This window comes from Cordyceps javanica, chromosome 1 (genome assembly GCF_051103115.1).
Source record: "Cordyceps javanica chromosome 1, complete sequence".
In the NCBI taxonomy this organism is placed as follows: domain Eukaryota; kingdom Fungi; phylum Ascomycota; class Sordariomycetes; order Hypocreales; family Cordycipitaceae; genus Cordyceps; species Cordyceps javanica.
The window spans coordinates 3524818-3540043 of NC_139295.1; the positions used below are offsets into that span (position 1 = coordinate 3524818).

Below are 15226 nucleotides of genomic sequence, written 5' to 3' on the forward strand. Positions count from 1 at the left end.
ATCCCCGGCGTCGAATGGGTTCATGCGCAGGGGCCGCTGGTTGCCCTACTAGCGGAGAAGAGCGATGGTGGTGGTGGTGGCGGCGATGGTGATGGAGATGTCGTCTCAGGATAGTAGACATGTATGCGACAGGATGGGCATTTGCCAATATTTGCGTTACTGCTCTTGATTTCTGTCTTTGTTTTTTCCTTTGCTGATGAATTTTCCTCTTCTCCTTTGCGTTATTCCCTTTTTATTCTGTTGTTTCTTCGCAAACTTTGAGTTTTATTCGTTTGTTATCGCGGGAGTGTCGACAAACAAGCCAGATAGGACCAGCGGGGCCGTTGGATGAGGCGGAAAACTGCAGGGAGAAAAACCAAGGTCGAATTGATTGACAGTCGAGTTTTTTTTTTCTGAGGCAGTAGTCTGGTCGCAAAGATGTTTTGGTTATTCGTCTCGAAACGGGATGAGAAGCGAGAGGAGAGAAATCGGGGCGGGGGTGCAGTATTATGCAAGAGTGAATAAGAGGATAAGAAGGACAAGGCAAAGAAGTAAGTGCGGAAGAGAAGAGCGGGGGGGGAGAGGAGTAGGAGGAGACTCTCCAGGGTCGTGTGGCTAAAATAATGCGGGTTGTAGAGCGACGGCGGTATGAAGGCTGAGGGAGTCGGTGTTTTAGGAATTGTAGAGAGAAGAGAGAGGAAAGCGAGGTGTGCAGAGAGGCAAGGGCCCTGGCCGGAGGAGGAGGAGGAGGAGGGCGAGGAGGAGGACGAGATGGATAGGGACAAACAGGAATCAGGCACAGGCTCGTCGTCTATTTTTTTCCCTTACTCAGTAGCGTCAAAAATAGAAGGAGAAAACGAGGGAGAGAAATTAAGTATTGGTCATCTATCCATATAGCCACTTCTTTTGTTTTTTCGCGCTTCTTGGCGAAGGGCCCCATACGAGAGAGCAGAGGTTCAAGAGAACCGGCCGCTGATGTCGAAGGCCCGGGCGCGTAGCATCCCGATTTGGAAAAGAAAAGAAAGGCAAAAAAAAAAGCCCTGGCGTAAACCAGGTACATGATAATTCTTGTACAGATTAGAAGAGGAACAGAGGACAATATGAAGAGCAACCGGAGAGCTGAATTTCCGTAGTCGGTGGCACTCACTCACTCACTTACCCCCCCCCCCCCCCCCTCTCTCTTCTCCCCGAGCCTATCCCAGGAAACCATGGCTTGCATTTTTGATGTTGGAAGTTGCCGGGCGGTTACACGATGGGGCCCGGCACCAATCACATGGCCTCTTCTAGTAGGTTGTGGCTTCGGGGGGGGGTGGTGGTGGTGTGTGTGTGTGTGATCAAGGAACATGCAGTAGGTTGATGGTGTGGTTGTATGACAGGGGTCGAGGTGGTATTTCTTCCTTTTCTTCTTCTTTTCTTTTCTCTGATGAATTTACTCAGTATACGTTTGACAAGGCCTTGTTCGGACCTGTGAGTGGCCACGGACGGGTGGACCGGCCGAGTCCCCATTCCCCCCTCCCCTCCACCTCGCTCAACCTATCAGAGCTGCGAGTAGGAGTAGGGAAGGTGGGGGGGCCCAAGGGAGGTTGGTCAAAGAGATGTGGAAGACGGTGCAAAAATTACAAAAAATAATGAAATAATAAAATAAGAATAGTCTGAGAATAGAGAATTTTCTTTTTTTAGATCAAAAATGAAGAAAAATGAAGAAGAGGAAGAAAACGTGCTACTGGTAACCGCCCACACATTTCTCCATCTCTCTTTTTCAGCCGCAATCGAAGAAAGCCTTGTCCTCTTCGCTTTTCCGTCTCGGGGACTACTCGACGTAATCCGTTCCGTCATCTTTTTTTTCTTTCGAGCAAGAATTCAAACGTAACACAGGTGAGGCAGTTTTTTTTTTCCTTCTCACTCACACACTCTCTCTCTCTCTCTCTAAAAAAAAAAAACACCCAATTTCCAAACGGCAACTGCCTGGGCTTGAAGCATGCCATGTTTGAGCCCAGCCACAACAGCTGGCGTGTGGACAGTGGAGGGGGGGGTCTCCTGTTAGTCTCGTCGCGGCACTAAAATCATCGACCAGGGTCCTAGGAAGGGGGGGCCACCCGCTGGCGCCGCCGCCACCGCACCAGAGAGGAGGACTGCAACTGCAACCCTCCTCTACCAGTAATAAACTGCTGAGTGAGGTCTACTATTAGTACTCAGTACGGAGTAGTCATCAGTAAGCTGTCCATGCAGTGAGTGGCCTGGCTTGGTTCGGTCTGGCTCGCCACTGTTGCATTGTCTGAGTCGGACTCCCCTCTCGACAGAGACCTGTTTCTCTTTGTCTCTCAATTGTTTTGGAGCTCTCCTGGCGCAATTGACTTTCACGGACCGAAGAAACGCCATATCACGTCTCATCTCTCGATGGCTTTGCCCTCTGTGTTTGCAGTGGATCGTTGTAAAGAAGAGACAAGCGAGAACTGGGCAGCTGTCCTCCCCTCCTTCTTCTCTGATAACAACAAGCCTGCTATCGACCGATTCAGAGTAATGCCGAACTTGCTCACCAGCCCATGAACCATTGCGCACGCACAGGCTCCCAAGAATAAATTCCAATAAAATCAAAGCGTCCTTGAATAGTCACCGCCCATTTTCCCACATGGTGGTTTCCCCGGGCCCCCCCCTCATTCTTCAAGTACCGTTGCCGACCATCAGGTCTTGCTCGCCCCTCTTTTTCCCGCCAGGCCATGCAAGCGGTCGCTGTGTCTGCCCGATCGGGAAGTCTGGCGGCTGCATAACGCCAATCATTGGTCCGTACTCCACATTCTCCACCTGCCACTTCAACCACTACTGTCACTTAACCCGACCACCATTGATCAAGCACCCAAGCAGACATGCAGATTTGACTTGCCCCCCTTCCCTACTTGACTACCTACCCAGTACGCTACGCTACGCAACCTCTTTTTCTTTCCTTTTTTTTTCTTGGCTTTGTTACCAGTATTTCTCTAATTTTCCGGAGCGGAGGGGGGGGCGTCAAGATGTGATTGGACTGCATAGTGGCGTTTTCTGCACAAATCTTTTGCCTAGTCTGCCATCATGTGGCGTGCCGCGCGCTGCTCCTTGCAGTCTACGGAGTAGCAGGAGCAGGATCCTCCCATGGATCCGACGGGAGACAGGCGATAGGGGACGACAAAGTGCATGCAGGCAGGCCTCACTGCGTGGAACCGCTTCCAAGTTGCAAATCAGCTCCTTTGTTCGCTAGTGCCCTTCGTTCTTCTTGGACGGAGGAGGAAGAGAAAGGCGGAGGAGGAACCAAAGTCAAATGACCGTGCGGTCCTCCGTCCCTCTTCCTGGTCCCGCCTTCGGTAGTTGTTGCATCTGTTCCTACTTCCATGGCCCACCAGGGCCACCCAAATTTAGATCGGGGGACCCTGTTGCCTGCTAGATCTTGTATCACCACGCACACCATCATGTCATTGTGTCTCTCCCTCCCCTCCCACCGCCCTTATCATTGCCCCAATATATATTATTTTTGTTTCTCGGTCGCTTTCCTTTTCTACAGGGGAAAAAGGCACTCGTCTTCCGATATACGCAGAGTAGATTTTGTGTTCCTTCTTCGTCGATTATCGCCGTCTATTCGTGGTTTTGCCGAAAGAGTTGGGTGCTTCGCACTCTATGTACAGGTTGGTTTTGTTACAGATAGTCCACATTCCGAAAACGCCAGGTAGTCCCAAAGAAAAGTTCAAATGGGAGTTTTGATTCAAACCTCCACAGAGGCCGCAGCTTCCCGCCTCATTATCATGTCGGAGCAGCTTCTTGCGGCGACGGCAGCGCCGGCTTCTTTCTGGATATCGGTGTATGATCCCGCAGCGACTGTAGCGCCAGCTCGAGCTCCTCGATTCGCTGCTTTTGCCTGGCCTCGGCCTCGCGCAGTGCTTCATCCCGCTCGTCCAGTCGCTTCGTCAGTTCCTCGATGCGCTCTTTGTTGCTGTCCGGCTTCTGTCCCGATCGCCAGTACTCGTACAGGATCAGAGCGACCGCCACTCCGAGGATAAACGTATCGCCCACTACATCCGCGAAGAGGTCTACGGCCTTGTCTTCGGGCAGTGCCCGAAACTTGCGCGTCCAGATGTTTTGGAACGGTTGCCGCCTTGGTCGATGCTTCGAGGTCGCCGTTGTCGTCGTCGAGGTCGCCGCTGTACCCGTAGCCGTCGCCGTCGCCGTCGCCGTCGCCGTCGTCGTAGCCCCAGCTTTGATCGTACGCGCCTTCTTCTCCTGTTCCTTTGCCTTGGCCTCCTCCTCTCGCCGTGTCTGCGCCTCCGTCTTCACCGTCGGCGCCTCCGCCTTTTCCTTGGCACGCCGCTCCGCTTCGGGGTCGCGCAGGAGGGCCACCGACATGCGCATGTTGAGCTGATGCATCATTTGTCCGTACCGCGCCGCGAACGCACGAAACCGGGCATGGTCGTGGGCTTGCTTCTTGATGTGATTCTGTCTCCTCTCTCTGGTCAGCCATATTGTACGCGTTTCGTCTGCGGGGTTTAAAAAAAAGCCCCCGGGGTTGTGTCCATGGAACGTCGCGTCCAACGTACCGCGCCATATTTAGAAATGTGCCTCAGAAATAAAGATCCGAGCTTAAACAACGGCAATGGCACCATTCTCGATCCTTTTCGTCATGCAATTGCTCAGCGAGATCCAAGAATCCTGTCACCAAACAGGCTGTACTGAGAAGTCATCTCCTCAAAGTGGGGCCGCTTCATGCCAGCTGCCCACCCATTTTCCAAGACGGCCCGTCCCATAAAAGTCAAACTGTCAGCCAATCATATCCGCTCAATTTCGTTGCCAACAGCAACCAGCTGTCGAAAAAGTACACAAACCACGGGGCAACCGCTACAACAATTGCTATTGATGGTCTACGAAAGTAGCACGCGGCCATATGGTGATCCACACACAAAGTCATCTTCTAGACTCTTTTTTATTTTTCCCATCTTTGCTTCCAGCGCTTGTTTGACATCTTTTTGCTTTGAGCCCCCGCCGTCGTTCTCCCTCTTACTGCGACGTTTATGCCTGTCATACGTGCCTCTGCAGTCGCTGTCTAAACGCAACTGCAAACCGACGACCATTGCCCGCGAAGCAACGCAAAACGGCGCAGCCATGGCCCATCGGCTCGCAGCTAGGGGCACCGACCTCGAGGCCTTGTCACCTCGCGATGCCAACGCCCAGCGCATGCCCAAGCCGCCGACCAAGCCCGCCGATGGCGGCAAGACCAAGACGGCCGCCCAGCTCAAGGCGGCCAAGGACAAGATGCACCCCGCGCCGCCGCCTCCCGAGGTGCTGGAACCTTCGTCCAGCGAGCATCCAAACGGCGCCGTCTACCAAGTCGGCAAATTGCTCGGCAAGGGTGGCTTCGCCATCTGCTACAACGCCCACCTACAGCCCTCCAACAAGGTCTACGCCCTCAAGATTGTCAGGAGTCACATGCCGGCTAAGATGGAGCAGAAGGTTTGTTGCACATCCCTGTCGCGGTCCGTCAATAACAAGTACTAACAACCGTTTCTCAGTTCCAAACCGAACTTCAAATTCACTCCAAGATGAAGCATAAGAATATTGTCCAGTTCTGGCGTGCCTTTTCTTTCCAGAGCAGCACCTACCTTGTCCTCGAGCTCTGCTCCAACGGCTCGCTCATGGACATGGTCAAGCGCCGTAAGGGGCTGACGGAACCCGAAGTGCGCTTCTATTCCGTCCAGATTACCGGCGCCATTAAATACATGCACAGCAAGGGCATCATCCACAGAGACTTAAAAATGGGCAACATCTTCCTCGACGCTCAGATGAATGCCAAGATTGGTGACTTTGGTCTTGCTGCGCTTCTTGTTACGGGCAGGGATATGCACACCATTCGTCGCACGACACTCTGTGGAACGCCAAATTATATCGCGCCAGAAATTTTGGAAAAGGGAAAAAAGGGCCACGATCACATGGTCGATATCTGGTCCCTTGGCATCATCATGTAGGCTCTCTCATCCCATATCTCTCCGACTTGACTAACTTTGTAGGTTTGCCATGTTTTCTTCCAAACCTCCTTTCCAGTCTTCAACTACAGATGAGATTTACCGCCGCGCAAGAGAGCGTGACTACGAATGGCCCGTCAATGACGCAACACGCTACATCAGCGAAGAAGCCAAGGATCTTGTCGCCACTATGCTAGAAGATGCCGAACAACGACCTGAGCCGGACGCCATTATTCAGCACCCTTTTTTCACAACCGGCTACACCCCAAGAGAATCTGAAATGAGCCCCCGCCTGCGGGAAACGGCGCCTGATAGACAGGAGTTCTACGGCCGTCTGCCGACAGCCATGCGTGCACAGGCATTGCGAAACTTCAAGGAACTCTGCCGTGAGTGCTGCATTGGCACAACGGCCAATGTTCAGGTCCTTCACACCCAAATCTGGAAGGAAATGGCCGCCGAGGAAAAGGCTGGTCTTACCCCTGTCATTCCATTGGCTGATGACATTGTCTATACGCCATTTGACGATTGGATCAAGGAGCAGCAGCAACTGCGCTTGAAACATTCGGCATCTGCGCCGCCTACAGTTGCCCCCGCGGCTGCGACTGAAAGAACAAGCCTTCTCCGTCAACCGCCTCAAAGTTTTGCTGCTCAACAAAGGGCCCAAAACCGACCACCTGCCGCGCCACCGGTAAAACCCATCTCTACAGAGGCACTCTCACAAAGCACACGGGTCAAAAGCCGCGCAGACTCGCTGGCACTACGCCCTAAGGAGGCACCCGATTCCATCAGAAGCGTGCGCCCGTCGATCCGCACTGCACTTCCCTCTATTCGTTCCGCACCGAATATCCACGTTGTCGAGCGATCGGCTACTCTATCATCTTCTGCATCGGGAAGCCTCGGCCACTCGAGGCAGAACTCTGATTCTATTCACTCAGCCACCCTGTTCAGTCCCTTGGAGAAGCCCAATCAAGTCGCTGGAACTAACCCCGATGTCGTTTTAGAACGACTTCGCCGTTTAGAAACGGAACTGGACCGTGCCCTCAACGCGCGTTCCATGGCCATTATCTCTTCCAGGACCGTGACGCCCCCTCCGCCGCACATTGTTGTCAAATGGGTGGACTATACCAACAAATTCGGTCTTGGCTATATCCTCAATGACGGTGGCGTCGGCTGCATTCTTCGCGACATTCCCACTACCGAAGGTAGCAAGACTGCACTTCTTCCACCCGCCGGCGTCTTTATCCGAGGTGCGGAGAGACATATTCTCCGCCGCCAAGACGAGTCATATCTGGACAGAAACCAACCGATTCCCATGTCCCAGTCGATCACATTTTTCGAGAACAAGGGCGAGGCAGGATTGACTGAGGTCTCACTCTCACCTGAGCAGTTCCGCGTGGCAGTCAATGAAGATGGTACGGCGGGCAAGATGAACCCGGGCCGCGACATTTACCAGCACAGAAAGCGCGAGAGGATTATTCTGTGGAAGAAGTTTGCCAACTACATGATCGCATATGGCCGCGACGAGGCAATTGCCGAGGAACCCGTCGTGAAGAGCCAAAAGGCCACGCCCTCCGAGCTCGTCACGTTTTACCAGCGCTTTGGCGACGTGGGCTGCTGGGCCTTTTGCGACGGCCACCTCCAGTTCAACTTTCCTGACCACACAAAGATTGTACTCGACGCGACGGGCACGTGGTGCCACTTCTGGCACCTGCCCCAGGACGCCGCCGAGCGGCTAGCAGAGACGGGCACCATTGGCGCCGCGGCCCTCGACGACCGCGCGACGCTCTCGTACCCGCTGCAGACGCTGCTCAACTTTCAGTCCCCGTCCCGCGCGACCAACAACCCCACGCGGTCGACCAGGAAGCGACCCGAGATTGATCCGGCGCTGCAGGGCATACCTGCAGCCAACGACTTTCGACGCAAGATTGACTTTATCCGCTCTGTCGTCAAGGAGTGGGTGGCCAACGGCGGTCTAGGGAACAGCTCCATGGCGCGCGAGCATCGCCTGCGCTGGCGCGGCCACCGCGAGACCATCCACAGCACCGCGCCCCAGAAGCACGTCTGGGTCACCATCGGGTCGCGCTGGGGCGATCAGCGCATATCGACCCTGGTCGATCCTCTCAAGCCGTGGGAGCTGGGCGACGAGGTGGAGGCTAAGAAATGATGATGATACCCCCCAATCCAATGAATATTGATGTTATTGTCTTTTCAAACAAAGCCGGCGTACATATATTCTTCCTTTGCAATAATATATTTTTTTCCTTTCTTTTTTATGATAAACCTGAGCTTGCCAATGACGATGAAACTCGATTGCCACTGACATGTAGGTACGATGCAATCTTTCTCGACTTTTTTTCGCTTGTTTCCTCCTCGTCACAGCGTATGTATATCACAAACATGAGTTCGCCTACGACCTCCATCTTGTTTGGTTGCTTTTGATTGTTGTCTCATCATGTCGGCAATGGTACAAAGGAGTGTTGGCAATATGTATGATATAACTGTAGGCTATGCTAAGCTCAATGAAAACGCTTCCCAAAAAAAGGTAAACAAATTAGGGGAAACAAGGTACTCCGCCTCTGCCCTTTTTTGCCGCAAATCACCCAATTTAATTACAATGTCGTTTGTCTTTCTAATGGAAAACAGAAAACCAATACTACTAGCCCAGAAACATGTAAAGAAGAGAAGACGAAAAAAGTTCCAGACTGGTAACAGAAAAAAAAAATCACTAGCAAAGAGTTATCAAGACAGCGTGAAAACAAACAAAAAAACAAACAAAAAACTTCCACCGACCCATAAGAGTGTATTGTTCGTTTTACATTGTTGTCTTAGGCGTCCGAGTAATACTCGTCCTGCCCGGGAGCCGGTGGTAGAGCCCAGCCACCACCCATCGACGTCAGGTTGTCGCGGGAACTCGAGGCCCAGTATGCGCTCTTGGAACGCTTCTCGCGTTCAAACTCGGCCCAGCGCTTCATGGTAATTTGCGACGAGTCGAACTCGCCGGCGGCTTCGTGACCGGAAGCTCCGCCCTTCTTCGTCTCGCCGTCCGTCTTGCGCGTCTCTCCCCAGGAAAAGTCATCAAACTTCCAAAAGGCGTACGTGGGGAGCACAAAGTTCCAGATGGGCAGAGAAATGAGGTAGATGATCATCCAGATGACGTAGGACCACGAGTGGGCAGTGACGATGATGAGGGCGCCCGGCAGGCCGAGGATGATACCGAGCAGCACGAGCGGAATGACCTGCACGGGCTGGTGGATGATCGACGTGATAACGACGTAAAAGGTAAAGGCAATGGCGGCGGGTAGGACCAGGGTGCCAATGAGCTCGACAAAGATGATAAACTGCATCGAGAAGCAAAAGGTACCGCAGAGGTCGCGGACAAGGATGAGCTCCATCAGGTTGTGCACAGTCGAGTTGATCCAGCGACGGCGCTGGGAGAGCAGCACCATGAACTGGTCGGGGACCGTCGTTTTGCAGACAGCCTGCGGTACAAAAATCTGTTTGCGCTTGGGAAACGTCCGCAGCATGAGCGTGGTCAGGTAGCGATCCTCACCGAGCAGGTACAGGTTCTTCTCGTGCAGCGTCTCCACCACGTTCTCCGAGTAGTGCTCGACCACGTCGGGGTTGGCCAAGATCGGCACCCAGTAGTTTTGGCCACCCTTGGGCGCCTTGATACGGTACATGCAGAAACAGCCCGGCAGACAAGTGACACCGCCGAAAACTGACTCGAAAGACTTGGCGAGATGGTGCGAGATGAAGTACTCAAAGACCTGAATGGCGGAAACCCAGCTGGCGCGCTTGTTGGCAATCTTGGTCTCGCCGCAGAGACCCATAATCTCTGGATCTGTGACCATGGCCGACACCATGTGCGTCAGACTGTCAGGGAAGACTTTGGTATCGGCGTCGACCATGAGCACAATCTCATAGTAATCTGGCGATATACCCGTCACCTTCCACAAGCCGTTGAACATTTCATACTCGAGCTCCGTCATGCGCTCGTCGAACATGACCTTTTGCAAAAACGACATGAGAATGATCTGACTGTCACGCTTACCACGGTTGCCAGGCTTGGGTTTGCCAAACTCGCTGGGCGTGCCACACTTCACAATGACCATCATGGGGACTCGTTGCTGACGTTCCTGGGGAATGCGAGAGTCGTTGCCATAATCGTAGAAACCGCAGTGTACCTTAGCCATATTGTGTCGCTTTGAGCCACTAGCTACGGCAACGTACGAAAATGGCTGGACAAGCTCCGGTGGCGTGGTATGATCCTTGAGCATGGACAAGCAGACGTCCGGTGTGGACACGAGCTCGCCCTGGCCCTTGATGACACCATCGCAGATAACGAGGATGACCTTGTGGCTGTTGGGGTAATCGGTCATGGCAATCGAGTCAAGAGTGGTGCGGATGCCTTCGGCACCCTCAGAGTAGGCAGTGACGAGACACATGGTATGAGCGAGAGGGAAACCAAAGGGCATCCAGTCAGAAGGCGGCTGAGGAACAACAGCGTCGTGGATGAAGCCAGCGGGGCCTGGCCCCTCGGTCGAGTTCGTGTTGCCGTAGGACTCTGAACGGAGGAAGCTGGCGCGGCTGTCGTTGCTCTGCTTATACACAGAGTTGGGCTGGAGCAGGGCGCTTCCACCTTGGCTGGCCATGGTGGTGGGAAGACGGCCACGCGCGTTGAGAGTGCGCTCGGCTGGAGTGAGGGCAGAGAATCGAGAGGTGGTCGGTAGGAAAGAGGGACCACGTTTGCTCGGGCGCTCTGAACCGGCTACGGTGCTACCGGGCTCGCCGGGAAGACGTACAGGGGCGCGGTAAATGTCTTCCGACCAATCCTCGATCTGCTTGTTGCGCTTACGGCGGTCAGAGCTCTGCGAGGTCTTGCTAGCAGCATAAGTGCGGCTGATGAACCACTGGAAGACGAGGGCGAGACAGAATCGGGCGAGGACGACGGACAGAATTAGGGCCAAGGCGCAGTAGAGAACAACCTTGGAAGCGATGCACCCGACGGTTTCGGTGTCGACAGAGCCGACCTTGATAATCTCCTCAAAGCACTTGGCGTACTTTTTGTCTTGGGAGCTCTGAAATGAGCGAGTGACATCGCGGCCACGAACGGCCTTGTTGGCGGCAGAGTTGGTATCACGAAGCTCCTTGAAGCGGTCGGGAATGCTAACTTGGGACTCGTTGAACCAGTTGAGGACGTTGAGGTCGAGTACGTTGCCAGAGTACACCATAAGATTGCGCGAATTGTTGCGGATATCATCCCAGGAAAAGTAGACGTCGGCGGCACCCCTAAGTCCCTTGTAGAAGGCGTCTCGCGCAGGATTGGAGGTGTGGCAGGCGTAGCCAAGATAGTAGGGAATGGTCAGGTTGGGTTGCGTCGAGCCATCCTGGTTGGTCGTGGTGCAGGGAAAATACCAGGCGATGTCACCGTTGGAGTTGGTAGGGACATCGGAGTTGGGGGCTGCAGTAATGATGTCCTTGCAGGCGCCGTTGACGTTTTGGAAGAGAAAGCTTCCGTCCTGGCCGGCGTGCTTCTGCGGCAAGTCAAACAGGACGTTGGCACCAGTGCCGTCCGCACGGCGGGGAATGCCCTCGGCGGGGGGGTGGTGAGACTGAGAAAGGTCGTAGGCGACGCCGTGGAAGATCATGTAGCCGCCTGATACCTTGTTGTTACGAAGCCGGACCGGGGGCGCGCTACAAACAGCGGCCGTGAAACCAAAGGTAAGAAAACCAACGACGGCCATAATCATGAGAATGATGCTAATCAATCCCATCTTTTCACGCCAGGCACGCTGCTGGGCCTTCGCGGGCATGCCACAGCAACGCAGGATGAAATCGGGACACCAAAAGGTGACGAGGGAGCAGTAGACGTTCCAGACAGTGGGGGGCCGCAACTTATCCTCGGCGACTTTGTGCTTGCGTCTGGGTTTGATCTTGCCCTCCTTTACAATCTTGCCACGCTTGCCACGCTTAGGGGCGGGAGCAGACGGCCTCGCCTTTTCGCGGGGACGGGACTGGTTGTTCGATTTGTCCGAGACGCTCTCGTAGGCGTGGGAGCCGCCGGATCGTTCCGTGGAGGCGTCGAGGTTCTCGAGGAGGGGATCATTGCCCGTGGAGGAGGGCAGGACATTCATGTTGGCGGCATGCTTGTGGTAGTGATAGTTGCGATGGTCCTTGCTGATGCGATTGCGCTCGGGGCGGATTAGGCTGCGTTTTCGCGAGATTTGGTCCTCGGCGCGAGGGGAACCGCTGCCGTGTAGAGGTGCGGTGTCGGGATTGTTATGTGTGTTGGATATAGTCTCGGCAAGGGACGAGTTGGATTTGCCGCGGCGGTGGCTGTTGTGAGGGACATTGATAGTTTGGAACTCGCCCGTCTCGATGTCGACGGCTCGGTGGCGCCGCGAGTTGGAGTTTCGGAAGGTTTGGCCCCTGGGCGACTCGGGGCCGGGCCTCTGTGGGAGCGACATTTCTTACGGGCTCATAGATGCAGGATAAATATATGGACAATAAGAAAATGAAAGACGCAAAGAATAGAAACGAAATGGACGTGAGCAAACGAGTGATGCTCTGCTGGTGATGCAGAGTTTGTGTTGTCAAGGGAAAAGGGATGTGGGTTAGACGCCCCGCTGGCGATGGCCACGGCCTTGATGCAAGGAGGTATCCAGAAGTATCTGACTCGGCGAAGGGCCACTGGCGGGAGGGAAAGGGTGCTAGGAAAAAGCAAATGCAGCGTCTTTCATTGGTGGGTATCTTGGGGGAGGGCAGGGAAGGTACATGGAGATACTTGGTTGTCCAGGCGACATGGCGTTTGGACACCAGTCGATGGTGACGGGAGCAAAGCATTTACTTGCTGAATAATGTAACAGACCTCCAGTCAAGTTTTGCTGTACGAAGACTGAAGGCGGCGGTTTGCGTAAGTATACTGAGTCGTTGGAGCCTCGATTCTCCATCCCGACGTGCATTACATGCATTTGATACCGTTATATTTAGCACATTGTCCTAAGGGCCTGGAATGCAGGTGGACCTCTGTCAATTGTGCAGCTGTGTCATGTTTGGCATGTTGTGCTCACAACTGACAACAAGCTCACAATGACGACGTCTCGCATGTGTTTCGAAACATTTCCAGTCTAAAGTTGACGGTGAGACTATACGTAAAGCCCGAGAACTGACTACAGACAGGACAACAGGGTGAAACATTACAGCGCACCAGGCGTGCCTCACCGCCAACGTGGTGTAGGGTAAGTTTCTGATGGTAGGCGGACCAGACGCACCATCTACTGGTAATCTTACGGGGTGACGACCCAAATAATGCCGGTAGGGACATGAGATGCGGGTATTGCGTGTCGAGGAATCGGCAGCAAGTGTACTGGTATTTGTCGACTATGCACTGAGGGAAGGACGTACCTGGACGAGTACTGAGTATGTATTCTTGGTTACTGATCGGTCATCTACATAGTTGATCATGGGACGCTAACGGTTCCAGGCAAAAATACGAACTGCGCGTCACATTGTGGAGCACGGCCAAGCACAGGGCAGGAAGGGGAAAAAAAGAAGAAAAAAGCCAGACTGACAACTGAGTAGTAGTCGGGGCGAGGCTGAAAGGGGCTGGAACTGGGCAGATGAGGTTGTGCTCGTCGTGGACTGCTCGGACGTGGAGCTGAAGCGGACAACGGCAAGATCGGGTGGCCCAACATGGGATAGCAATATGCTCAGACTGCTCAGTACAGATTACCTAGTACTGATAGGGAGACAGAATGTGAGTACGGATTACGGAGTACGGATTAGAGGTTGCGAAATTGTTGCAGAAGGAGTTGGGCTAGACAACCCTTGCTGGCCTGCACAATCTGGCCTGTACGGGCAACGTGCCTGGATGCAAGTCAGCAATGCAACGATGCAACTTTCGGGCAATTGGGCCAGGATTGATTGGGGCAGTCGGCGACGAGGGCCTGTCTATTCGTGACGGGGTCTCTGTCTCTCCGTCTCTCACCCACTCTCTTTCCCTCCCTCTCTCTCTCTCTCTTCCCTTTTTTCTGGCTAGCATAACGGATCAACCGGGCCCCGCAGTGCTTGGCGTCGGTGGGAGGTGGAAGAGGATGACGGCATAGGGATGCAGGAATACGAGAGGTCTTGGGTGTAGTGTTGGCGAAGCGGACTGGGTAAGCGGCGGTGCGCTAAGTAGATGGTAGAGTACGGATAGAAAGATTGAGTGGATTTTTGCCAAAGAAAAAAAAAAAAAAACTGGCAAGATTCTGCTGAGTTGGAAATTGCATTGTCTGTCTATCCGTACTACTCAGTCCGAGCCTATGTAGAGGTGGTCGGTGGGATGGCTGAGCAGGGGGGGGGGCTCAAGAAGACGCTAGGGGGATGGTGACGAGTGGCGTGCGCGATGTGGTGCAAGGAGATGAAAGTGTTTTTAATTTTCTTCTTGATCCCTTTTTTTTTGGTGCTATTTCGTTGGCGAGCTGTATGCGGCTGATTCGAGGCAACCAGCCAAGGCAGAGCTCGAGGGCAGAGCGCATAGAGACGGACAAATTTTGACTGGCTGAGAAATGTAAGGGTACGTATGAGGCTCAGCGGCAAACGAGCTGCATTGTAATACCGCCAACGTGCGTGACACCCGGGAAATGTACGGAGCTACGGAGGTACAACTGTACCTTGCCTACCTTAATATAAGGGGTCGCTGCCCGTTTGTGGCTACGGGCTAGTCGCTAGGCACCTACTGGGTTTGCAACGTGCAGCGTGTTGGGTGGTTGATCTAAAGACACATCCCCATCTCCGAGTCTATTTCGATAGGCGCCTACGGAGTACAGACAAGTGATTCATGTCCATCTTACCACAAGTAAGTGGTGGCCAGCACAATTTGCTCCATTGCAGCAAGCATTCAGCCAGCCATTCAGCCCACGACTCTTCACCCACCGTCACCCTTCCGAATTCCCACACAAGCCCACTATTCGAAGCCCTGAACCCGCTCCAACCCGCCATGGCTAAACCTGACCGGTGGGCTGCCCCGTTTGGGTGTGGCAGCGCTAAAGCCACCAGTAACAGCCATACATCCTGGACCCTGCGTCGCTGTATCTGCCTACCTGTTGCCTGTGTAAGTACAGGACCTCAGGTACTGGTAGGTACTAGGACAGCCAGCTCGTCGCTTTTCCAGTAAATTAGTACCTACCCAGGCACCTACCTACTAAGATAGTATGCGATGCCTGCCTTTGCCTCTGCCTCTGCTTCCATCTCTCCCTACTCCTTGGGTACTTATTACTGAGTTTGCC

General features: G+C 53.8%; 3 protein-coding genes across 3 annotated transcripts; 1 reads left to right on the forward strand and 2 right to left on the reverse strand.

Moving 5' to 3' along the window:
- Window positions 1–3747: 3747 nt before the first annotated feature.
- Window positions 3748–4353, reverse strand: V2A60_001071 (optic atrophy 3 protein-domain-containing protein; the record flags this gene model as incomplete). The annotated part of the gene is made up of 1 exon (XM_083252436.1): window positions 3748–4353. The coding sequence occupies one exon, from the start codon at window positions 4351–4353 to the stop codon at window positions 3748–3750; it is 606 nt and encodes a 201-aa protein (XP_083108562.1).
- A 747-nt stretch (window positions 4354–5100) lies between these two features.
- Window positions 5101–8121, forward strand: V2A60_001072 (PLK family serine/threonine-protein kinase; the record flags this gene model as incomplete). The annotated part of the gene is made up of 3 exons (XM_083252437.1): window positions 5101–5448; window positions 5508–5956; window positions 6003–8121. 3 exons carry the CDS (start codon window positions 5101–5103, stop codon window positions 8119–8121), a joined length of 2916 nt encoding a protein of 971 aa, XP_083108563.1.
- A 661-nt stretch (window positions 8122–8782) lies between these two features.
- On the reverse strand, window positions 8783–12424 carry V2A60_001073 (chitin synthase CHS3; the record flags this gene model as incomplete). The annotated part of the gene is made up of 1 exon (XM_083252438.1): window positions 8783–12424. One exon carries the CDS (start codon window positions 12422–12424, stop codon window positions 8783–8785), a length of 3642 nt encoding a protein of 1213 aa, XP_083108564.1.
- Window positions 12425–15226: the final 2802 nt, after the last annotated feature.